This window comes from Pseudochaenichthys georgianus, chromosome 9 (assembly GCF_902827115.2).
Source record: "Pseudochaenichthys georgianus chromosome 9, fPseGeo1.2, whole genome shotgun sequence".
Lineage (NCBI taxonomy): Eukaryota > Metazoa > Chordata > Actinopteri > Perciformes > Channichthyidae > Pseudochaenichthys > Pseudochaenichthys georgianus.
This window is the reverse complement of record NC_047511.1, coordinates 27675135-27701973: the sequence shown is the minus strand read 5'-3', so window position 1 is coordinate 27701973 and position 26839 is coordinate 27675135. Positions and strand designations below refer to the sequence as shown.

Genomic DNA, 26839 nt, shown 5'->3' with positions numbered 1-26839 from the left:
TGTGGAGACACTTGCTTTAATAAGGATTAAGGGTGGAATTAACTGTATCATAAACAAACCCCTCTGGAAGATGCACACATCTCTGCTCTGAGCTAACTCTGATTGGTTCATATCCCCAGAGAGAGCAGTATGAGTGGCTGAGTAATCTCCACACAGTGCGTCTGCAGTGTATCATTGGCTGCTCCGATTAACAGAGGCAGGTCCCTCTCTGTCAGGGTGATCATAACAGAGCCTCAGAATAGGTTGAGGATTACTGTGTAATTATACTCCAGGCAAGTTTCCTATTTAACCTTTATTGTTACTGCTAATTAAGAACGGATTAAAAAGAGAAATTGGTGTCTGTTGGGGCTTTGTACTTGATTCAATGAGGAACATATTTATCTATTAGGGTTATCTCAGCTCCCTACAGCCATGCAACCTTTAAAATGAAATCACTACCCTACATAAATGTCCCAATATGCAAGGTTAATGGACTCTATTTTATATGATGCTGAATTGCTAGCGTTAAAAAATGTGTATTATTCCTTTGAAACACATGTACACATTTTCCTAACTGCACTCTTTTTTAGACGGTTGTCACACAGATATAATCTCTGTCTTTAGCTGAGCTTGGGGACTACGACCCAGAAGAGCACCCGTCAGACTACATCAGAGACTTCAAGCTGTTCCCTAAACATTCCCTGAAACTGGAGAGGAAGATTATGGAGATACACAAGAATGAGCTCAGGTAAAACAGATGTGTGTGTGTGTGTGTGTGTGTGTGTGTGTGTGTGTGTGTGTGTGTGTGTGTGTGTGTGTGTGTGTGTGTGTGTGTGTGTGTGTGTGTGTGTGTGTGTGTGTGTGTGTGTGTGTGTGTGTGTGTGTGTGTGTGTGTGTGTGTGTGTGTGTGTGTGTGTGTGTCGCCTGGGTGAGCTTGTTTGTTTTCTGGAGCTGCGTCTTTGTGATCAGTTTACTGTTTGATTGTGATGACATGCGTGGATGCTCACTCCTGTGATCTGTGTTTTCAAAACAGACTGTGAAGACAATTTTCCACTGCAAACAAAAAAGCGTTTTCTGTTGTTCTGGGTAGAGACCAAATGTGATGATGTCTAGAGATGTGTGGTGCATTGTATTTGCAGGAGGTTATTTCAGTTGTAAGTAAATAAAAACTTTTAGAAATGAATTTTCAGGGCAATGTGCATGTTTTATTCATTCCTGTCGTAGTTTGGACACAGTGTTTGCTACTACAAGATCTTCAGAATCTTCTTCAGAACATTGGGTTGAAATTCAATATACTGTAACAGGTTGGATGAAGTAATCAGGCCCTGCTTTTGTCTATAATATCTATAAACCCTGGCATGTTCTCTGCTTGTTTACAGAACTTTGTTGATGTAGAATAAAATACAACACGAGAAATAAACTGACTCAAAAGAGGAGCTTAGTGCATGCAGAGGTTGATTCAGAAATATAATGAAAAAAGTAAATGAAATTGAACTAATAAAGCAGGAAGAGGATACGTTCCTAAATATAAGATCAAATGATAAACATAGGGAAATTATGGCAAATAACAATAATGAGCTCAGGTAAAAAACAGATGTGTGTGTGTGTTGGTTTGTCTGTGTGTGTATGGTGCGATATACATAAAGCCCCTCCCTCGGGGTGTTTATTTGTATCATAGCTGCAGCTCATAAGTGATGTTGTTAGGTTTATGACCGTCACACTTGCAGCGATTATAGAAACATCAAAGACAAATCCTTCATCTCCCACTGCGCACAAGCAGATGATGCCGAGTGCCCTCTGTCTGCCCGATGGCTCTGACAGAGAGGATTAACAGCATGTAGATTATTACTGAGCCGTAAAAAGACCCTTCAGGTGATTTACAAATGGGGCGGGGTACGTCTGCAATTTGTATTTTGAAGCAGTCATTTAATGGATTTAACATTTGACTTGATGTGCATAGACAGATGTGTGTGCGTTCAAGTATAATGTTGATTTATTTGTCTGGCGTCAGAGGATCACTCACTTTCTTGATCTTGCAAGATGGAGTTTTCCTCTTAGACAAATAAGCAGGTAAAGCTTCCCACTGAACACTGTTTATCTGTCTGTTACTGCAAAAGTATAACAGATTATGACCGGGCCAAATGTAATAACTTTTAAATATTTGCTAATGTTTGTAACCCAAACAACATCTTTCCAAGGCACATTCGCATGTTCCCTCACTTTCTGTGAAGGAAGACATTTCATTCAAATCTCAGTCAACCCATAATGCTATTGTATGTACATAAAATAGTGAAAACATAGATCAACTCTACAGGGACATATGCTGACAACATGTGTCATGTGTTGAATTTTAAATAACCCTTTCCTCTTTTGTCCTCTCCTCTCTTTTAGGGGCCAGTGCACTTCGTTTGCAGAGCTGAACATGCTCCAAAGGGCTCACAGCCTCGAGACGTATGGAGTGGACCCTCACCCCTGCAAGGTAACCTTAGGGGGGTGCTTCCAGTCTGACTGTGAGGTCTGATGCTGTTGTTAGTGAAAAGACTCCACTGATTAAAGTAATGCAAATCTCTTTCTTAATATTGCCACACTTTAATATCCATTCCTCAGTACTTTACCCAATTATTGTTGCTTTTTAAAAATCTCACCACCTCGTGTGTCCATCTTTATCACATGTTGTTCACGGCTCCACTCTTTGTATGTGCATTTATACAATATATACAATTATTATCATTTTTATGTAATGATTTAAATACTGTACTATGGACAAAGGCATTGGGGCAGTTGCTGGTTTGCCTTTACATATTTAACTGAAACCTGTACTGTATACACATGATTCACTTTACCAACAGCCGGCTTTGAGAAAACCTAAGGTCACTAAGAGAGGAGTAATATTGGGTGAGACAGAGGTGAGGAGGAGTGAGGGAAGGTCGAGGTCAGCAGATAATTCCCATTTGCATCTCCTGCAACATTTCAACAAAAAGCAATCTGTTCTGCACAGAAACCATTACTCTCAGGAATCATTGATCGGATAACATCATGGATTCAGAAAGTCAATGTCATCGACTCAATCGTAGTGTTAGTATTGTTTTCCATTTGACACTTTAATGTGCACCTTGCTTTACACTGTAATACGGTGACGGCTTGTACTTTTTTTATTATGTTCCTCCTCGTCACCATTTTAAAGATAGAAATGACTGAATCTGATAAAGAAATCCAGTATGTGGGATAACTAGAAACACACTGGAGGACAGGCGTATAAAATCTGTCTATTGGAAAGGATCCTCTTCATCTGCCCTGCTCTGGTTAGTGGGGCTGTTTTAATTTGGTTTGCTGGAAATGGCTGTAGCATCATACATTTGCAGATCTGTCAAGATCAATAATCAGAGAAATGATTAGGAACTGAGAGGGAGAGAGAGATGTACAGAGATAGAGAGGTACAGCAGCAGAGGGACGTCTGATGAGGTGGAGTGACAGGAACATATTGTGTTCTGCTTCTGCTCCAATGTTGTTATCAGTTTAATTTCGTCTCACCATATTAAACCTGTATTTTCTGTGCCTTGGTTTTGACACAAGTTTCTGCAAAATTAGGGGGTTGAAGTTTGAAACAAACAAGAGCTTTTGTGTAGGCAACATTACCATGGAGATTAATGATGGCTCACAAGCATACCTGCTGTTAATCCACCTGTAACGCCGGTGTGTTTGTTTGTTTGTGTGTGTGTGTGTGTGTGTGTGTGTGTGTGTGTGTGTGTGTGTGTGTGTGTGTGTGTGTGTGTGTGTGTGTGTGTGTGTGTGTGTGTGTGTGTGTGTGTGTGTGTGTGTGTGTGTGTGTGTGTGTGTGTGTGTGTGTGTGTGTGTGTGTGTGTGTGTGTGGGTTTGCAGGATTTCACAGGCTCCACAGCTTTTCTCGGGTTCACTGCCACAGGTTTTGTGGTCTTCCAGGGAAACAAGAGGATCCATCTCCTAAAATGGTAGATGTTTGTCCAAAACCCTGTTTATGAAATGTGTATTCTTCATCAAATTGAATCATTACACACTCTTGGTCTTTGTTTGAATCTCAAATGGAAATGAATATAATATTTAATACAAGCCATTTAAAATGATGTTCTTTGACTTAAGTTATTATTGTTGTTCCATTGCAACATATGAAACAAATCTGTTTCAAAACGTCAGGATTTTAGGATTTAGCAAAGCACAAACAGTTAATCTCTGACAAATGAAATGTAATCATATTGCTCCAATTTAAATTATATCCTGAATAGCAAGGCTATGTTTCTCAGTTATTATGTCAAAAGTATGTGTATGTTTTGGCCTAATTTGAACCCTGATCATGTTATTAATGATACCATGTCTTTTTTTGCAGGGCTGATGTTAGCAAGCTGAAGTTTGAAGGAAAAACCTTTTACGTCATTGGGATTCAGAAAGAGGTGAGTGTGTGTTCTTTCTTCTCTAAAGGGCAACATCTATAATAAAATATGCTGTGTAGTTTCCTCCATCACGATGATGAATTGTGAAGTCCTGTAGTCATCTTCATGTAATCAACCTTTAACATTTATGTGGATCAGTACTTCTTGAAAAACAAAATATGACTATAATGCAGATGCACACTTACCATCTGTTTTGTCTGACTTGACCTTTCAAGTGTATTCTACATCCTTTATTCTCTCTCCTCCTTCCTTCTTTCTCTCCCTTTTCCTCATCTGTCTTGTGGTTACATCAGATAAATGAAACTGTATTGTTTGTCTATGTAATCCACCATCACACACACTGTATATGTGTGTGTGTGTGTGTGTGTCGCTGTTTCAGATCTCCTTAACAGGCAGGATGAACTGTGACAGAATGGTGGGTGTGTTACGACTAACCTCCTCTCTCTCATCATGTGTCCACTGTGACCCAAATATGAGACTCCTTCACTACACCCATGTCAAGATGTATGACAAATACAAATGATGTGATAGTCACACAGAGAGCAAATGCTAGGTAAAATATGCTCAGTAACTACCAGTACAGGTTTCTTGCATTTGGGACACATTTTTCATCTGTTAATCCGATGTTTGTCATCCAGAGAGCTGTGGTAGATTCGGAGCAGCAGTGCTGGTGCATTATGTCTCATACATGTGGATAGCATCTTTATTTTTTTTGCAAGAACTACAGCTTATTTTGTCTCATATTGCTGTTTGACCCATACACTAATGATTCATCACTGTAGCTAAATCCAGGTTGCTCTTTAATCTACCAATCAGCCAATCAACCCATCTCATATTCTTTTCATTACAGAAGCTTTAGCCTCTCATCTCTGCCTTACTTTGTTAGTCTGTCTCTCTGTCTGTTTGGCAACTCATGAATGGCTGGAGATGCAGTTATATCTTTGTGTTTCTGTCTTTTCTCTCTGTGTGTAAACATAGTCATCACTGGTGAGTAATTGCAAGTAATAATAGTAGCACTAAGCTATTTGATGCCTCTCACTACAATCCTGCCCTCACCTCACTAATGATTGGAAGTTCATTGTTTACTGTGTGCATTAACCGTTTGTGTCATTTTGTTTTGTATCACTTTGTACAAAGTTTTAATGTAGTTTCATGAAATGTATTTATTGTTTTTCGCTCATGCGTGCAAACGGTTATTTTGTCGCCGTCAACAAAATGATTCTGTTTTATGGTTGAAATTACATAACCATTTGTAATCCCTGTTTAAAGCCACATTATCAGAATAAGAATAAAAGCTCCATTATCAGTAATTTATAGATTATGCAATGTTATGCATAATCTATAAATCTGTCCATGTCATGTATTTAATGTCAGACATTGATGTTAAACAAATGTTGATTTCTTCATTTCTGTGTTCCTATATCTATTTGTGTGAGTATATATAATGCTATATATTTACATGTTTCACTATATTTTCTCAGATAATAATTTGTGTATTGATGTTAAGTGTGTGACGGATCACTGCATGGTTTCCCCTTCAACTCTGTTATTTATCCTGGAACACAATAACGTAACAGTCCCACTTTGAGCAAAATGCAACTTTAATGGCTTTGTTATTTTTAACCCTTGCTTGAAAAGCTCCTTATACATTATCATTTTTCAACACTCCAATTTCTTTATTGGTTTTCCAGCTTAGAAATAAAATGGTAATAGTAAATGTTAATGGTTTAACATTACACCAGGGAGTAGCATTTGAAAAATAGCAAATTAGTGCATCAATTATTGTTTGAGATTTTGGTAACAGAAGATGCAGGTTATTCTGTCATTGCTGTTGGTGCAAAAGCACTTGTTAGGAGCACTGAAATCATAACATGTCATGTCATGCTGTAAAAGCACTTTGCACATCAGCCAAAGTAAGGCCAAAGACTATTGGTTAATAATATTCTGACGTGCAGCTGCTTTCACAAACCTACAGTATGACCACACACATCGATACTCACATACACACACACACACACACACACACACACACACACACACACACACACACACACACACACACACACACACACACACACACACACACACACACACACACACACACACACACACACACACACACACACACACACACACACACACACACTGCGTCTGCAGCACATGTGTGTAAATCACCACTACATCCCTAATATAATTGATGTGTGAGAGTGGGGGGGGGGGGGGGGTTGAGCAGTACAGCTGACTAAGCGGCTTTAGGAAAGGGAAGAAACAAATCAGAGCATTCCCGTGTTATTGATCTCAGTGTTCGCTCTCACTCTCCCTCTGTGGAGCAGCATTGATCTGATATCTCATATTACCGCACACACAGGAATACAAAATAGACGTTTACAGGAATACATCCCTCCTCCTAGTCCATAAAAACCCCTATTCTGCAAGCTACAAGCTGTGTCCCTGCTAAACACTGGCCAAATCATTGTATCTGTCTTGCATCTTGCTAAGCTTTCAGCTTCAAGTCCGTGGGTCAGCGTTTTGCACAGCTCCCTCTCCTGGTTTTACCACTTCTCTTGCCCTTATTGACACGTCAATTAGTTATCTAACGTCTCATCCTAGCTGTGTCTGTGTCTCTCTCTCTCTCTCTCTCTCTCTCTCTCTCTCTCTCTCTCTCTCTCTCTGTCTGTGTCCTTCTCTGTGCAGAAGAAACTGGTGCTGACATTTCACACCTCGACCCCTGCTGCGTGTAAGCACCTATGGAAGTGTGGGGTGGAGAACCAAGCCTTTTACAAGTGCGTACAAATCACACACACACACACACACACACACACACACACACACACACACACACACACACACACACACACACACACACACACACACACACACACACACACACACACACACACACACACACACACACACACACACACACACACACACACACACACACACACACACACACACATACTCACACAGAGACACACACATATCCTCAATAAATGTATTGAGCTGCTCTTGACCTCAGAGACCTCTAAATCATTATTCAATCCCAAAATGTCCCTTCCGGCAAAGAAAAATAAAAGATGATATTAGTAGCAAAAAGACAAATATTCACCACAGTGGATATAATTAGCCTTCATGTTGTACTTGATTTTTTTTGCACATTATCACTCTTTTATAACGATTTGCCTCGCTGTGGCTCTGCTATGCTGCTGTCCTTCACTTGGGGAGCAGCTGATCGCTCCGAGGCCGACGCTCTGAGTTCACAGAGACTATTGACGCTGTTGGCGTGTCAGGAATGGAAACAGGCTCGGGGTGAAGGCAAATGTGAGAAAACAGAGACTTAACTTTGTCTGTTGTCATGGTTGTGACAAGGTTGTTTGCGAGCAAAATGAATGAGTTTGTTGCTTCGGTCAGGGTTCAGTAGGAATATCAGCAAAGTAATACATTGGACTTGATAGTCTTACAAAATCACATGAAGATGTTAGACTAGTGATCACACTCACACATACTTAGTAGCATAACAATTATCCCAACAGATTCATAAGATGTAAACTATCCCTACTCCTCCTCTGACAACCTTGAGAGATCAGACCATGAAACAGATCCCTGATATGTTTCGTCAAATGCTTCCTGTTCCCAAGGTCACAAATGAACTCTCAGTCTTTAAGCGTACAAGTAGATCTGACAAGATAAGACAGTAAATAAATCACCAACTATTTTGATCAATGTCCCATTTAACTAAATTCTCAATCATGAACATTACCTGTAAGAATGTTTTCCTTTTCCTGTCTCCTTCCTTTCACAGAAACCTGAATATTGTTGGGTTTTAAAACGGAAAATAAAAAGATTAATTGATAATGAAATCATCTTTAGTCTCAACCAGCAAGGAAAGAGAAATCTCTAAAGGCCCTGTCACACTGTCCCGAAATTGACACCCGATGGACACACGAATATGGAATTGTGAATTTCGCACGAAGATGGCCCCGAACCACACACGAAGGCAACATTTACATTACATTTAAGACATACAACTGCAATGAAAGTGCCAAAAACAATTATGTTACAGTACTATGATACTGTACTGATATCTTCAGATTTTGTTCTTTACTTTCTCCGTCTTTATATGTAGAAAATATTACGTTTTCTCCGTAATGTTGTTTCCATAACAACAACAATTTCCTGTCAACTGTCCTTCAAAATAATATATTATATCCTTTTTAGTTTCACAGAATACAAATTGGGTTATTTACATAATATATTTACATGATTTTGTTGTGCAATAAAACAACCCGATGGACACACGATAAAGGAAATGTTCAAATTCGGCTGTGATCGTAGCAACATCGGGCCATTCGTGAGGGCATCTTAAGCCATCGTATGACCGCTGGCGGAGTTTCTCAGGCTCCGGCAGCAACTTCGTGAGCGGAGGCAAAATCTTTGGCATGCCAAAAAATTGCCGAAGGACCTTGCGAAGGTTCATTTTCGTGTTGAATTCGTGTGTCAATTTTGCTCTTCGTAAGGCCATCGTGAGGGCATCTTGTTATCCTCGGTGCCATCGGGCATTCGCCCCGATCAGAGTGAATGTGAATGCACCGATGATAACACGAAGATGACACGATTTGACAAGATGCCCTCACGAGTGCCTTACGAAGTTGCCGCTCACGAAGTTGCTGCCGGAGCCTGAGAAACTCCACCGGCGGACATACGATGGCTTAGATGCCCTCCCGAATGGCCCGATGTTGCTACGATCACAGCCGAATTTGAACATTTCCTTTATCGTGTGTCCATCGGGTGTCAATTTCGGGACAGTGTGACAGGGGCTTTAAGTGTAACATTTTAAACATCAGAAATCCCTTTGACAGCAGGCCGAGTCGATATGCTGTGGAGAATTGTGTGATAAAAACAAAACATCTAAAACAGTGGATAGTGTTTGTTCCCTAAAAATATGTATTCAAAAACTGAGAGTAACTCATGTGAGACCAGAGGAATATTGAGATCATAAAGAGAGGAAACAAGAAAGTAAGGGGCAAGATGAGGAGGGCTGCTGGCTATAGACAGCTGGCCAGATGTAATGTGGAGAAGTAAGGTCAGAGGAAACAACGTTTGCAAAGATTTGACGCTTAATTGGAGGCTGATTTGTGACCCTGGGCCCCCATTTAACCATCCCTCTGTATTGACTTATTTTTGTAGTCCTCATTCCCACATAAACCTTTAGTTATGTCTCTTTTACATATATTTCCTTAAGACTTTTCTTTGCTGTCGGATTGTATGTGTCGCAACGGTGACCTATTTACAAAAGCTTACAGAAGAAAAACATAATTATAAAGTCATTAAAGTGTTCTCATAACAGCTCTTGCCTGTAAAACCCTGGATATTGACTTCTTAACGACAGCAGCTCATGTGTCTCTGAGAAGCGGACAGGGGGGGGGGCATGTCATCTCGGATGTCGGACAAGCAGCATCAGAGGCGCTTAGTTAAATCAGAGTGAATTGAGTTTGTAAATGGCAGCCAAGCCATACGGCCTCTCTCTCTCCCACGCACGCACGCACGCACGCACGCACGCACGCACGCACGCACGCACACACACACACACACACACACACACACACACACACACACACACACACACACACACACACACACACACACACACACACACACACACACACACACACACACACACACACACACATGCCAACAGTTAATGTTCTAGTCACAAACAAAATCCCATACATTTTTTGACAGGGATGAGTTATTCCTGTGCCTTAATTGCCATAATGAAGTGATTTGTTTGCATCTCTTTATTTCGTCTTCCCTCTCTCTGACAGGTGTGCAAAGTCGAGTCAGATAAAGACAGTTTCCAGCAGTAATATATTCTTCAAAGGCAGCAGGTTCAGATACAGGTGAGATCCCATTCAAGTTTTCATGAGAGAAAATACAATTACAACATTTTGACAACAAAATATGTGTTTTAAAGGGAAATAAGATGGATCCATACATTATGTGCAAAGAGAGTTTGAAACAAGAGAGAAATAAAAAAGGAACCAGAGAGAGTAGGTTATGAAGGAATATAGGGGGAGAAACAGAGTCAGATTCAACCCCCTAATAGATTAGTCCTAAACAAATCTAAGTTACCTGTATTGTCAACTGTTCAACTACTCCCTCACTCTACAAATAAACTTTCACTGTAGATAAAATAGTTGGACATTTGCAATGAGAATTGTGTGATTTAGTCCATTGACTTAAGTCCATTGCCATGGCTCCAACCTGAGAGATGTGTGTGTGATTTACCTTGAGTCGCTCCACATGCGGCCTCTCCTCTTTGCACATCAGCACTTTCATCCAGCTTGTTGTTAGCCTCTGTGATTTACTGACCCTAATATCACAGGAAAGCCTCTACATAAGTCTGGTTATTGAAGCCATGTTAGCTCCAATTCTCCTCTCAGACAAAGCTCTTTACCAGGCTTACACTTCAGTCTGCCCCATTTCATCAGCTGGCTAAAGCAGTTTGGCTAAAGGGCTCAATGATGAGTAATAGCATATGTTGGGGGTTTGTCTGAAATATGGAAATTGGTCATTTGTGCAAATGCTAAGAGGAAAGAGATTTGTGGTCCACAAAAAGTGGTGGTTTCCATAAAGCAGAGCTGATCTTCATTTTTGTCGATTATATAGCTTTTTTACTAGCATAGCTCCACATTTGCCATCACACAGGATTGATGTGACTCTCCACTTGTACTATCAAGGGGGTGTCTACCACTCCAGATGTTAAATCTAACCCTCTAATTTATCACCTAACCATCAATCTCAGCAACAATAGACTAATGGGTGGGATGGTGGAGCCTGCTGGCTTCAAACAGAGCGGTCAGTCGCCCAGCCCTCAGACTAATGGAGCTCCTGACCCGGCCAGCAGGAAGCTCCCACTCAGCAGCTCAGAAACAGCTCTCATTATGAGCAACTGCTGCCAAATACAGATGAAACATGACACTTCTGATGTAGTCAAATCAGTCAGACTCTCTTATTTCCAACTTTGAGTTGAGATTACTGAATTAAAATGTTAATTAAGTAGAAGTCCAGAAGTAGTATCAGCCAAATCTACTCCAAGTATGATAAGTAAAAGTACTCAGTATGCAATTTCTGCTTTCACAAGTATTATATAATTGTATTATTCCATAATTGTGTATATTATTTTAATGTTGAGCCAAATGTAGTTACTTTTTAAATACAGGGTATATTAGTAGTACAGTAATGGTATACAACGTAGATAATAAAAGCACACATAAAATAATGAAAGGGAGTAAAACATTAATAATTGGCCTCCAAAATGCAAAGTTTAAAGGGGACCTATCATGCAAAATGCACTTTGTGATGTCTTTTATACATACATATCAGGGTTTCCGTTAGCCGGTAATTACCGGTTTTTAGCTGGTAAAATGTATAAAAAACCGGTAAATTCAAAACCTGACGGTCAAAATGTCTGGTAATAATTAGGGAGGCTCCGATCGATCGGCCGCCGGTCATTATCGGCCGATATTCACTCTTAATAGTTTGATCGGTGCTCTCTATAAAGGCCAATCAGGAGAGCTGGATGTGATCGATATGGACATAAACGCGAGTGAAGTGTAACCGGACGCGAGAGAGAGATCAGATCAGCTGCTGAGTCTGACCGAGACACGCAGCTCTGCAGGATCACCTGAAGCCCCGCCCTCTGTTTAGCGAGCTGCAGGCGCTGCATGAGAAACTGTCAGGAGAGAGAGGGAGGGAGAGGGAGAGAGGGAGAGAGAGGATCCGTTTCTCCCGTGTTATTATTCAAAGTTGATGTAAACTTCTGAATAATGTACGTTATCTACTATAAGTAGTTTGTTTGAATGTAATAATTATGTTGTTTGTTGTTTGTGGAATCATTTATTGAAAAATGAATCTGAATTTTTCGATCATGTTACGATTATAAACTGAAGCAATATAAAAATGAGCCCCGTGAACTGAGTTTTAAACTGAAGCATATCTGCTCATAGTCCGGTAATTACCTGCTAACGGAAACTCTGCTACACAACTCTTATTATTATCATTGAAATATGACCGGTAAGTTTCAAATTAGTCCGGTAAAATAAATTCTGCCCGGACATTTGACCGGCGAGAAAAAATCCTAGCGGAAACCCTGATACATATGTGTCCCCGGTGCGTCTGGGAACTCACGCAGCGTCAGAAAATAAAGCCCTCTCTCTTTTCCTCCGTACCGAAATCTTTTAAAAACGGGTGTACAACGAGCAGATACAGATTTGCTGCCGATCTGATGTCAAATCGGCGACGGACCCACAGAAAATTGCTATCAGAAACTATGCCTGACGTGTTTTGGACATAATCTCGTCTTTGTTTACATTAGCAAGCCTCGCTAACACTCAGAGCTAACCTGTACTGGAGAGCACATCAATAAAAAAGCAGTAAATAAAAAAAGGAACTCCCCTTGTGATAAACCTGCAAGAGAAAAAGCATTTGAGCTCCATACTGTTTCAGAAATAATCCTTGATGTGGTTTAGAACATGATGGCGTTTTATCACAGCAGAATTTTACTTTATCTCTGGTAGAATTCTAATCAGGCATTAGCTCCGCCTCCTCCTCCTCCTCTTTTTTTTTTTTTTTTCAAGCTAAGGACCCAAAATCCGCGTTTATCTAACAGGGTTGAAAAAGAGGGATGAGGGATTTCTAAAATGCATGATCTGTTTGTATTTTGAGCAAAACACATCACAGACATGTTTTTATATCTGAGACCCATAATATATGCCTTAAAATAGCATGATAGGTGCACTTTAAGTGAATGCATGAAATGGAAGTATTACAAAAAAGTATTTACTTGAGTACATCTAGTTTGTTATATTCCACCAGTGGTGGAACACAATATGAGACCGATTGAAACCTTATTAAATCTATGAAGTCTTAGTTGTCTGTATGTTTATCAATTTAAAACAAGAAGTTATTAACCTTTCTTTAGATTTGTTTCTGTGCACAGTATTGCCCCTTCAGCATAACCATGGCCTTAGTAGTTTTAATTTAATCTTATTTTATTTTGTGAAGCTCTTTGTGATGGTATACAGAATTTGCAACTCTTGTCTTTTATCGCCACGAATGTGTGTTAGTGGACGAGTAGCCAAGGAGGTGATAGAAGCCAGCTCTAAGATAAAGAGAGAGCAACCAGAAGTACGCAGGTAAGCACAAGTCACATTTCACCTACACTCTCTTACAGTTAGTTACCGTTATTAAAGTACATGTCTGCTTACTTATAGTAATACTTTACTACTGAGGGATACAAGTACAAACAGTCTAATAATAATCCACGTATGGGGAACAAAATGTGCAAAAAAGCCTGTGAATTGTGGAGTTATGCTTTGATTACCCAAGACAATAAACATCTTTCCTATCACAGAGTAGTCAGTGTATTTTGTTGTGATTTCAGAGCCCAGTTTGGTCAGAGTCGAAGTTATAACTCTTTGAGCCATAAAAACCTCATCATGAACATGGAGCCGCTGGTACCTGCACTGCCCTCCACCAACGAATACGAAGAGACGGCCGCAGACAACGGTAGGATGTTACCGACTCCACACACACACACACACACACACACACACACACACACACACACACACACACACACACACACACACACACACACACACACACACACACACACACACACACACACACACACACACACACACACACACACACACACACACACACACACACACACACACACACACACACACACACACACACACACACACACACACACACATTCCGTGTATATATCACTTCAGGGGACATTACATTGACTTACATGCATGTCCTGGAGACTTATCCTAACCTTAACCATAACCAACACATGCCTAACCCTAACCCTTAACCTAACCCTAACCCTAAACCTAACCAAGTCTTCACCCTAAAATGAATGATTCCCCTCATGGGGACCTCCAATTTGTCCACATAAGGGCGGCGAGTCCCCACACGTGACTATGTAAACAGATTTAGGTCCCCACAAGTATAGTAATGCTAGGACACACACACACACACACACACACACACACACACACACACGCACGCACGCACGCACGCACGCACGCACGCACGCACGCCCATGCCCTCCTGCCACAGACCTCCGGAAAGTCACATGGGGTCTCCCTTGTGTATGATGAGGCACATACACGTCCCTCGGACAGAAAGCGTTAATTGAGCAGCAGATGCTCCCTGTCTTGTCTCCCTGGAGACACCAATAGCAGCATGCTAAAAATACCCTTCCCATGATCCTCCCTGAGTACACCACCATGCCTCTGTGTGTCTGTGTCTGACTTTGTGTGTGTTTTACAGAGGAAGGTACACAGAAAGAGAGCAAGCTTGTCTTATCATTAATGAAAACCCAATTAGAAATGAGTTGGTCCCAAAGGAGTCTGTCTCTGTTCACATCCTCGTATTCTCCTGTTTGCATAATATGCAACCCTTTTTCTCCTTTGCGTTTTGGCCTATTTATAGCATTTCTTTTAAAGCTTTTGAGAATGTCGACAGCTCATTTCACTAGTTCCTTATAAATTCCCTAAAAGTAATTTGGTAAAATATTTTAGTGAAAACAGGATATTTTTTAGAAAAGACGCTTAATTCTAACCCTAGTTAATAACCATGAATTGCTTGTTTATTATTTTACGTTTTTTATTTTGTGTTGAATTGTTTACTTTCCTGTAGACAAATTACACACTTTCATGTTTTAGCAGATTACTTAAAAACGTAACCTTAAAGTTAAGATTGACCCGAAACAGTGTCTATTAACCATTAGTGCTATATTACATAGTTCTTTCTAGGAAATGTTTTTGCAGCTAATTAGAGTATATGTAGGCGTATGTAGCCATTGGGGTATTTCGTATGGGATATTTTAGTAAAGCTCTCCATCAGCCCAGCTGGCCTGTCGACACGGGGCTCACAGCTGAACCTGGATCAGTTTCTCCCCATGAGAGGGTAAAGAGTCGGCTCTGATGAGGCAAAACCCAATCAAGCAGCACAGAGTAGTTGGTAGTTAAGGGTTTTTCCCCAGGATACCACCTTCCCCTAGTAGATTTATGTAGTCGATAAAAAGTACTCGCAACGCTGTGGGTTTAAATGTTTCCCCTGTGCCATTTTTCTTTAGCAGGTTATCGTTTTTCTCTGTCGCTTGTTCTCTAAGTTATTAATCCTGACACTCTCTACTGCAACCTATTATCTGATTGAAGCATAAATCGTGTTGTAGAAGGAGAAGAAAGCAAGTAGGGAAGAGCACAGGGATTGATTACACAAGACAACACTAGAGCGGAGATGTTAAGAGAGCATTTCAAAAAGATGGAGAGAATACGGGAGTGGAGAAAATAGATTGTAGGGCTTATAGCATGAACTGATGGTGATGGATGTTCTCCACGATTGAACATAGTAGGAGGAAGTAAGGGTTGATGAGAGACAATTGGAAGGTTTGATTACGGAAAAATTGGATATAAGAGAGGGGGAAAGAGGCAAGGAAAAAGTGATGTAAAGATAGTGTCTGTCTTCTATTGAGTATGGCAAGGGCATCGTTTCGTTTTTTCAAATTAAGAAAACCAGGTGTTAACAATAAATCAGTTAAAAGTTATTATTCCTTCTGTAAAAAATACTCCACCATCATATATTACTCCCACATCAAAAAAATCGTGTTTATTAATATGATTTGTGTCCTTTTCAACTATTATAAGTAAAAAACAAACAATCTTGCCGTCAATCGTTGTCAGTGTTCTATTATAAGATGTTTTGTTGCTTCAAAGTTTATGTTTTATATTCTCCAGATGTTTAAGTGCTAATTTTAACATTAATCTCCAGCAGTCCATCATATCCTATAAGATCATCATGGGTTTGAATGGTTGCTGTTCTGTGAGAACCACGTAAAAAGTGGATTTGTTTTTAGTACATAATTTATGGGCTTAGATTTGTCCCACAATTAAATACAAATAAAAGCAATACACAGGAAGTGTATATACACAGTATACACAATGAATATTACAACATTTACCTTACCACTGCACTGGTAAGGTAAAACTAGGCCGATTAATAAGATGTGAAGTGCTTTGAGATCCACAAGCACATTTTTGGTTGACAAAGACAAAATGGATTCACAAATGCCTGATCGAAAGTTGTCAATGTTAAGGAGATATTCACTAATTCCTTTTGTTTATTTGTAAATGAATTATAGTATTCACAGATCTTTTTTTTATTTGTGAAAATATTTTGCGTATTTGCAGATCCGTTTTACAATCTGCAAATGTATTTGTGAGTTTGCAAATTTTTTCAATGCATTTGTGGATCATGTTTTACATTTACAAATCACATATTTACACAAAAATTATTTTTATGTTCACAAAAATATTTATGAGACAGATCTAAGCCCATAATAATTATACTACCAGATAAAAAACTGTCGTGTCACCCTTACAAACTGTCGACAGTCGTGATTACTCTCAATTGCTCAATATTTATGTAACACCCGCATTAGAGAAATGCCATCATTTTCAGGGTGAGGAAATCTTGTTGAACATGAATGTTATGTGAACGTGTTTCTAAGCACAAACAGCAGGCAGGGGGAGGTTTGTCACAGAGCCCTCACTAAAATGTACCGTTATCTTTATAGGAGGGTATCAAAGTTTACCCCGCCACATGCAGAGGAGGTGGCAGTACTGAAGATTCTCCTCATAAACAAAGGCAAAAAAGTGCCTCTAAAAAAAACTCTCTGTTGCTTGTCAGTGAGCGCACGGTACTGTAGACACGTTTCAACAACCCAGTCCAGTTTCTATCATCTATGTTGGCAGCCAAACACAGTTTACAGACATTATTGTGCGTAAATCCAATCAAAACTTTAAACTGTGTGTTGCAAAAAGCCTTGCCACACTACTGAGTTATTGCTGCTGTGTTGTGTCTTAATCCATCCATCCCCTGCACACAGGACTCCACATGTAGTGTTCCCCTCCACTGAAAAAACTGAAACGTTGACTTTAATTAAATGTATTATGTCAACACATTTCACACCACTGTATTAGGTTTGTTGAAAGCAATAATATTAAGTTGAAAATATTTTTTTATTTAAACTTAATATTATTGCTTTCAACTAGTCTAATATAGTGAAAACTGTTGACAAAATACACTTAATTAAAGTCAATGTTTCAGTTTTTTCAGTGTCCTCTCCTGTAAACTCATTCACTCCATCTTTAACAACCCACCCTTTTTTCTCCCTTCCTCCTTACGCCCTCAATTTTTCACACATCGACCCCAGCCCGGCCCTTTTGGCCTTCACATGTAGAGAACCATCATGCTCCTGTGCCATCACTCTCTTCAAACTCAATCGCACTTTATCTGACAGGATTTACTGCCGTCGTCTCACTTTTTCCAGCGCTCCTCTTCTCTCTGTCTTTCTCTCATCTTCTCTTCTCCCATTTAGAGGAAAATCAATTCTTCTTGGCTGAGGGTCATAGAGCTGCAGCAGTAAGCATCCCGGCAGTGGGTTGGGTTGGGAGGGGTAGGAGGCAGTCATCAAATCAAGAGCCTCATGCAGGACAGAGGCGGAGTACTGAGACACACAAGATTCAATTTGACAATGCTTTGTTTCCTGCCGCAGTTCCTGCTACTGTTTTATGCTTCTAAAAAAAAAAATCGTTTTCCTGGGATCTTACATTTCAAATGTTCTGTTTGAGCCTCATCAGATTTTGATTGACTGACTTAATTTTTTCCCCAACAGTCAAAGCCCCTCGAGTGACGCAGAATATCCAAAGCTAGATGTCTGATTGATTGATTGATTGATTGATTGAAAAGTTTATTAACAGCTTGTATATTGGGTACAGTACAGTACAGCTCAAAAAATACAATTGTTAAGGGGATGCAGACCAGAGAAAGACTTTTGTCTTGTTTACATCAGGGTCCCCCATTTCCAATTCATCATATCATTTAAGACATATAAGACATATTTGACATACAGATGGCTTATTTACAATTTACATACAGGTGGTTTTTTACATACAGATTGCTTATTTACAAATTTGGCGAGGATTTGCTATGCTTTGGTTGCTTTGGTTACTGTTGAACACCTATTAATGCCCTGAATCAAGAAGTAATGCTTTCATATATGGGTTCCCTCTACGAGTCTGCTACCGGGACGCCTAAACAGGCCATTTCCTCGTCAATTACTCACCCCTTATTGCCAATTTGAACTTGACATTTTTTGCGCTGTTGTTTTTTTTCCATGCCTTTGTGGTGAACAAAGAATTGAAGTATGAAGTATCTCTTGTAGTATTATCTAGGTCTCATTTTTCCAGTAGTCGCTCACTACTTCCCAAATGAGATTTATCTTTGACTGCACAAGTTGTGTGACTGTTTGTAAGCAGATGTTTTGTGTTGTTGCCGTTGTTAAGCAGGCACCATTTCACTGTGGAGGCATGCAAAGTGTTCTTTCAAGTATTCAATATAACCCAGGGTAAGTGATTTAAATTGATCATTTTGGAGTGCAGTATTCCTTTGACAAAGAGAGCTACCGGTACTCAGTGCTCTTAAAATATGGCATATTAACTGTCAAAGAGCACACACTTTTTCTCTTATCCAACATGTCCATGGTGTTGAGACCAGATGTTCACACCGAAAGGAACTGTACTGTATGTGTAAGAATAACAAAGTTTTAACATTATGTCGTTAAAATCCTTTTACTTTGTCATCTTTGATCAATTGGCACATGCGGCATGAAGTGGGTTTGTTTGTCTGATTGTTGTTCCAGAAAGTTCCAGAAATCCCCTTCTGGAGGGAGCAGCAATGGGCTCTAATATGGAGATGAGAAAATAAGCAGGGTTTACATTTATCTCTCCATCACTCGTTTTTACATTTTTCACACAGATGCTCCTGTCACATTTAATTGTACCACCAAGTGCAACACCATGAACTCAAGTAAAGCCTCCCCCATTTGAATAATAATCGTATCTTCTCTGACAGCAGGGTTTTCACACTGCCTTCAGGTGTTGCTGTTTATAACAGATATCAGAACTCTTCTGGCTATAGATGACAGGTTGTTCAAACCAGTTTGTATTGAGCATGTCTCTACTTTTAGACAGTGGGACGCTGACTGTTTAAAGAAGGCTGCTGCAAGGTCTTTGGGATAAAGTGTCCTCGAGATGGTCCAAGATCACGTCTAAATTCAGAGCACTAATCTCAACCATTAGAGGGGAAACAGGAAGCTGACCCAAGGACAGTGCTGACCTTGTTCTGTTTGTACAGCCTGTCCCCTTCTTATCTATCGAAATCTATACACACAAACACACACACACACACACACACACACACACACACACACACACACACACACACACACACACACACACACACACACACACACACACACACACACACACACACACACACGCTGGTTATGTCATGTTTTGGCTACGGATATTACTCATTGATTAGACTTATTATTCGAATCTCACAATTGTGGGTCCATCCTCACTCCCCCTATCACTCAAAACATCAAATGAGACCCTGGGAGAGATGCAACAAGTCTTATTTTTATATCAAGCAAACTACTTTCCATTAAGATGTGTGTTAATGATAACCTTCAGAGTTAGCTGCCTGTAACAAAATAAGCTTGCAGAGATCTATTTTTGTGATTGAAGGTTTTATCATAGATTTATAGTGAAGGGAAAAAGAAAATTAGTCTGACGTGGAAAAGACAGAGATAAAGAAAGACTTGCTGTGAGGAACAGAAAGTGATCCCAATCCCACCCTGGGTCAGGCCTTTGTAATCAGAGTTAGATTAGCTGCCCCTCTGCAGCAAGACCACCTGGTTATATATAGAAACAGCAGCTTTGGGCCTGATCCTCCTCTAATGCCCCTCCACTCTTTGTTAACATCGCTGACATTCACAGGAGGGCCCGCCATGTCTGTGTATCAGAGAGAGAGAATGTGTCTGGTGTATGTCTCTCACCATCTCTCTCAGTGTGTATGTGTAGACCTCCCAGCCTCAGATCTCAGCTGGCAGCCCGCTCACTCAGGGTGTGGGGGTCTCACCGCAGACAGCTGGGTTAGAGGTTGGTCGTCAGACTGAACGATGGAGGTTCTTGAGCACAGAAACATCAGTGATGTTGGAGGCGGCCTCATGCAGAGCAGTGTGGCGTTGGGAGTTAGCGAGTGCCCCAACATAGGCGACCCCCTGAGCTGCGGGAGCCAGGGAAGGGCAGCAGGACTTGGGCTGGACATGACCCCAGAGAGGCTGGAGGGTGAGGGTGAGGGGATGGAGGTGGGACAGGCCGGACCTCTTGAAGTTTACCACCCCGGGGAGTCTGTGGACGAACGAGATTCATCGATAGTAGTGTCTGAGGCCTTGAGGTGCCAGGTGAAGATTACAACACGAAGGAGCCTGCATCTGCGTATAGCCAATCACACGGCCCGGGATGTATACGTACGGCTGGTGGGACATGGGGGACGCATCGCCGGGATAAGTACTGGACTTCTGAGAAATACACTGGAACAGAGTAAGATTGGGAAGCAAAGGCAGAAATATGTGTCAGAAGTTCATCAAGATACGTTCAAGATTATTATAGAGCGTCTTTTCTCTCGTGGTTTAGTAAAGTTCACTGGCATTCAGTGAAGTATCATTGACATTTCTTTTAATTCAATACATTATGTGAACTAGATTACACTGCTATTTTAAAACTTGTAGTAATTGTATGAGCCGGTTCAGCCCAGTAGAGGGGATGCTAGGTTTGTTGTGGCAACCGCTTGGTTCATTACGATTATAATCTGTCAAACATAGACCTTAGACTGTCAAGAGACTGTGTGTGTGTGTGTGTGTGTGTGTGTGTGTGTGTGTGTGTGTGTGTGTGTGTGTGTGTGTGTGTGTGTGTGTGTGTGTGTGTGTGTGTGTGTGTGTGTGTGTGTGTGTGTGTGTGTGTGTGTGTGTGTGTGTGTGTGTGTGTGTGTGGAATATTTGCATGGTAGATTTGTGAATGGAAGGTTTGAATGGGACACAACACAGAGAGAGCTTCTACAAAACTGTATAATCAACTTTAATATTATTTCTGTAAAAAAACAACTAGACATTTTGGGTAGTTTCACAAAGGCAAACGGAATGGCACATTTAAGATTAAAGCCTTATCAAGAATGTTAGCGTTTCGTTATGGCTTTCTGTCAGTAGCATTACGGAAAAACTACTGGCCTGATTATCATGAAACAAGGTGGACAGGTCCAACAGGGGCCAACAAACCCTTTAAAATGTTACTGGATATAAGCCTTGTTGTCCACTTAATGAACCTTTGCCGAGGTTCAAGCTTTCTGAGTGTTTTGATGACTGAATACTGACTTTTTTGATGCAGTTTTTATTTAATAGTGATCATTTGATGTAAAGAAGATTGGTAACTAGACTATTTTTAAGGAATATGTTGACATCAAGATAAGGACAACAGGGTGCCCCTTCACTCACATTGTGAAGGCGTGTCTCCATCCTGCTGAAGTGTCCTTGACCCGAAACTGAATCTTCATCATGGTTTAGCAGTGATGCTTTACAGTGGATCCTGTTCCACCTTAAACTGTACACGTCAGCGTTAATATGTAGGCTCTCCTGAGTATCAGTGGTCTTGTGTGTTGCTTCAGTTGCATGAGTTGAGGAATCAAACTGACAAAGAGAAGAGCTGAGCAAACAAACAACACAGAGTAAATGATGCCGCTATTCTTGCACCCATGCACAATTGCACAGATAAATATACTTTGAAGGTGTTTGGGCGTGGATGATGAGGTTGCATGACCGAGATGAATAGGTCTGTCAACACTTCTGCTCTGTGTGTACGCTGGCCACACAGGAATCTAGCGCCTTGTGGTGTGAATCACCTCTTCTGGGGAGAGGCCTGTATATGAGCTAACAGGACAGAAAGCAGACTATTAGAAATGTGAAGTAAGCAGAGTTACTTTGTTGTTGTGTGTTCCTTCGAACAACACCGTTTATTCTTGTGAGCTCAGGTTTACATAGGGATGTATATAAAAACGTAAATAATCTTCTGAGCGTCAAAATAAATAATTTTTTAACTAAATTCAATAACGTGTTTTAAGAGCATGGGGAAAAAAACTAGAAGCACGGTAGTTTTGGAACTTCATCTTACCATGGTTATCTAAATGAACGCCCTCTTTTAAATACATTGTTCTAACATTTTGTTGAAATATCTGCTGTCTATGAAACCTACATTCATCAGGACTCTCTCTGTGCTGCTGGTTTTAATTAATTATGAATGAATTGTAACATTTCTGAGCTAGCAGAACCCCCTAGATGTTTTTACATGTCTAGTGTGGTATTAGTTTAAGGCCACAACAAACCTAAATATGAAATAAACAATATAAGATTGTTTAAAAAGAAAAGCCCTTGGCGAGACATAGGAAGTGAGACACATAAACTGTACAGAAAGTTAGTTACAAGTCTGTATTTTGTGTTATCATAAATTGTCCAAAGGGCAATGGGATTTTGAACAAGGTTTTCTTACCCCTGGAGGTGAACCTTAACAGTTTCCTCTTTGTTCTCTCTCTGTTTTTTATTCCATCAAGCTTTAAACGCTTCTTCATGAGGGTCGCTGGGTGCTTCAGAGGCGGGGTGCTCCCTGTATGGGTCAATCACAGGGCTGACAGAGACACACACTCACATTCACACCACAGGCAACATAAAGCCCCTAATTATTCTAACCTGCCCACCTGAAAGGGCTGCCCTTGTTTCTGCCCACAGTCACCGTTCTAAGACATGCATGTTAGGTAAACAACTCCAAATTGCCCGTAGGTTTGAACATTTGATTGTTTGGCAGCCTTCCACTCACGCAGTGTCATGTGATCGGCTCTCAGCACACACCTCACGCACAGGCAGCAGATGATGGAGGGATCAGGATTATTTTCATCTGTGTTTTGAGGTTTCAGCTTTTTGTTTGAGTTGATTGGCAAAAAGTTGTTGTGTATCTAATTAATTCTTATCATTGTATTCTGCTTCTGTTTTAGTTATTGCTTTTTAATAATTAAAATGACAATATATTTGAAGAGAAACAAGCAATGTTCAATTACTACTGCCAGCTTCCTCACTTCTGTGTTGAGTTGCTCCTCTTATTTCAGGTCTGTGTCCATGCACTTGTTGCATTTTTTGTTGACCCTGTTGCCATGGTAGCTGTCACCCTTCGCTCATCTAGTTTTTTGCTCACTCCATCTCTGTCTTTCTTTAATTTCTCTTAACTCATAGTTGAATCAGTTGGCATGGTAACTGATTAGTCCGTTTGGCCTTGACGCTCAAACAAACGTGACATGAGTCTGAGATGTTTCGAAAAACAGATAAAACAGTATAATGGAGTCAATTCACAGCCTGAACTGAACTACTCACACTCACAGTAGGGCTGAACGATTAATCGATTTTAAATCGAAATCGCGATTTTAAATGATGCGATTATTTATTTTTTTACACGTTTTTTTCTTCTTGTGTGTCAGTCATCCACACCAATCAGAAGTGCTGTGCTCCATATGTACCAGCCAATGTTAACCAATCAGAAGTAGCCCATGATAGAAGGTGATAGACAAATTGATTCAATCACTTCAAGTCAAGTATTTTTTAAAGTGCCTGCCCTTTCCAAATGGCTTCCAATGGATCTTTCCTAGATGGTTTGGTGAAAATAACCATCTGAGTCAGGTTAGTAATGCTCCATCACATGTTTCTATTACAGGGTGAATCTTAAACTGAAGCTTGACTTTAAAGCAACCCAACGGAAGTTTCATGTAAGTTTAGTTATTTCACTCGTAGCTCGGGCTGCGGGGGTGCTAGAGGCAGGAGCACGTTGATATGACCTTCCTAACCGGAGATATGGCCGAATTTTACAATAAACTTCCGTTGGGTCGCTTAAAACAAATATCGCAAATCAAATCGCGATATCTGTCAGGAAAATCGCAATTAGATTATTTCCCCAAATCGTGCAGCCCTAACTCACAGTGAATGTCCTCTGCCAGCACCTGTAGGCCAAATGTGATGACTTAAAGCTGCGGCACTCTCTCGGAGCCAAGCAGATGAGAACAGTTATATAAATAACCAAGTTGCTGTGAACCTACAATATTATTTCCTCTCACATTTGAGGGATTTCATCAAGGTTGATTGTTAATAGATTTTGCATTTAACATGTCAGTATTAAGGTTGATATATGTGGGTTCTCTATCATAAAAAATACAGGACTGCCATCCTGTGGCTACTGTGTACAAGTGCAGCTTAAAAATGTACTTCTGAAAGTGGCTCCTTGTCCCAGTTGCATACAAAATAACTGCTTTATGTTTGTGACACATTCATGAACATGATGTGCCAAAAACTACTCATACTTGGAAAAAGTGATTAAGGTAGAGATGCTGTCAACAGCTCCAATACAAATACATATCGATATTACTTGAGAACGTATTTGTTTGATATTGATATATTTAGGATTGGAAATAAACAATCATATAACATTAAGATCCTTAGCTCAAGCTTTGTAGGATCTAGTTTAGAAAAAAAATAAGAAATGTGACGGTTTAATATTTTCTCCATGAAAGCAAACTATCAACAACAGTTGTAGTTTATTCTTTATATTATTGGAATAGTTTAAAATATGGAAAATGGAATAGGGACAACGTAGAAAAAGTATTACTAATAGCGTATAACAATTATAATATTAACTTTTCTTGCTAGAAACAATAATTAATGTATATAAAATATAAATGTATATAAAAGATCAAAACGGCCCCCCTGATCTGAACTGGAGTGGTGGTTTGTTATTGGACTTCTGTGCTAGTCATGGATTGGCCATAACAAACACCATGTTCGAACATAAGGATGCTCATAACTGTACATGGTACCAGAGCACCCTAGGCAGAAGGTCCATAATCGATTTCGTTATCGTATCATCGGACCTGAGGCCGTATGTTTTGGACACTCTGGTAAAGAGATGGGCGGAGTTGTCAACTGATCACCATCTGGTGGTGAGTTGGGTCGAGTGGTGGAGGAAGCCTCTGGATAGACCTGGTAAGCCCAAACGTGTAGTTTGGGTGAACTGGGAACCTCCGGCGGAGCTTTTCGGGTATTCCTGTGGAGGTTGGGGACATTGAACCAGAGTGAGTCAGTGTTCAAAGCCTCTATTACCGAAGCCGCGGTGGGGAGCTGTGGTCTCAAGGTCCTAGGTGCCTCAAGGGGTGGTAACCCTCGAACCTCCTGGTGGACACCGGTGGTCAGGGAAGCCGTCCGACTGAAGAAGGAGGCCTTCAGGGATTTGTTATCCCGGGGGAATCCCGAGGCAGTTGCAAGGTACCGACAGGCCCGAAGGGCAGCAGCCTCATCCGTGGCCGAGGCAAAGCAGCGGGTGTGGGAGAAGTTCGGAGAAGACATGGAAAAGGACTTTCGGGCGGCACCAAAGTTGTTCTGGAAAACTGTCCGACACCTCAGGAGGGGGAAGCAGGGAACCATCCAAGCTGTACAGTAAGGATGGGACGTTGTTGGCCTCAACTGATGGAGTGTTAGGGCGTTGGAAGGAACACTTTGAGGAACTCCTGAACCCGACAACTCCGCCCTCTATGTTAGAGGCAGAGCTGGAGTATGACGGGGGATCAACACCAATCTCCCGGGGGGAGGTCACTGAGGTCGTCAAACAACTCCACAGTGGCAAAGCCCCGGGGGTGGATGAGATCCGCCCGGAAATGCTGAAGGCTCTGGGTGTTGAGGGACTGTCATGGTTGACACGTCTCATCAACGTTGCGTGGAAGTCGGAAACAGTACCGAAGGAGTGGCAGACCGGGGTGGTGGTTCCCCTTTTCAAAAAGGGGGATCAGAGGATGTGTGCCAATTACAGAGGCATCACACTACTCAGCCTCCCCGGGAAAGTTTACTCCAAGGTGCTCGAAAGGAGGGTCAGGCCGATTGTCGAACCTCAGATTGAGGAGGAACAATGCGGATTCCGTCCTGGTCGTGGAACGACGGATCAGCTTTTTACTTTCGCAAGGATCCTGGAGGGGGCCTGGGAGTACGCTTATCCGGTCTACATGTGTTTTGTAGACTTGGAGAAGGCGTATGACCGAGTTCCCAGGGAGTTACTGTGGGAGGTGCTGCGGGAGTATGGGGTGAGGGGGTCTCTACTCAGGGCCATCCAATCTCTGTGCTCCCAAAGCGAGAGCTGTGTCCAGGTCCTCGGCAGTAAGTCGGACCCATTTCCGGTGAGGGTTGGCCTCCGCCAGGGCTGCGCTTTGTCACCAATCCTGTTTGTAATATACATGGATCGGATTTCGAGGCGTAATCGTGGGAGAGGGGGTCTGCAGTTCGGTGGACTAAGGATTGCACCACTGCTTTTTGCAGATGATGTGGTTCTAATGGCTTCATAGGTCTGCGACCTTCAGCACTCACTGGAAAAGAG

The 26839-nt window shown here is 41.1% G+C and overlaps 1 protein-coding gene across 2 annotated transcripts in view; it reads left to right on the top strand.

The window, feature by feature from the left end:
• Positions 1 to 26839, top strand: part of frmd3 (FERM domain containing 3) — a 77145-nt gene that overhangs the window by 43808 nt on the left and 6498 nt on the right. For both annotated transcript variants that reach the window (XM_034090694.2, XM_034090693.2), the window contains exons 6-13: positions 604 to 727; positions 2371 to 2458; positions 3859 to 3947; positions 4340 to 4403; positions 7098 to 7186; positions 10229 to 10303; positions 13532 to 13600; positions 13849 to 13973. In XM_034090694.2, the coding sequence (XP_033946585.2) occupies positions 604 to 727; positions 2371 to 2458; positions 3859 to 3947; positions 4340 to 4403; positions 7098 to 7186; positions 10229 to 10303; positions 13532 to 13600; positions 13849 to 13973 (723 nt within the window). The remainder of the gene's footprint in view (positions 1 to 603; positions 728 to 2370; positions 2459 to 3858; positions 3948 to 4339; positions 4404 to 7097; positions 7187 to 10228; positions 10304 to 13531; positions 13601 to 13848; positions 13974 to 26839) is intronic.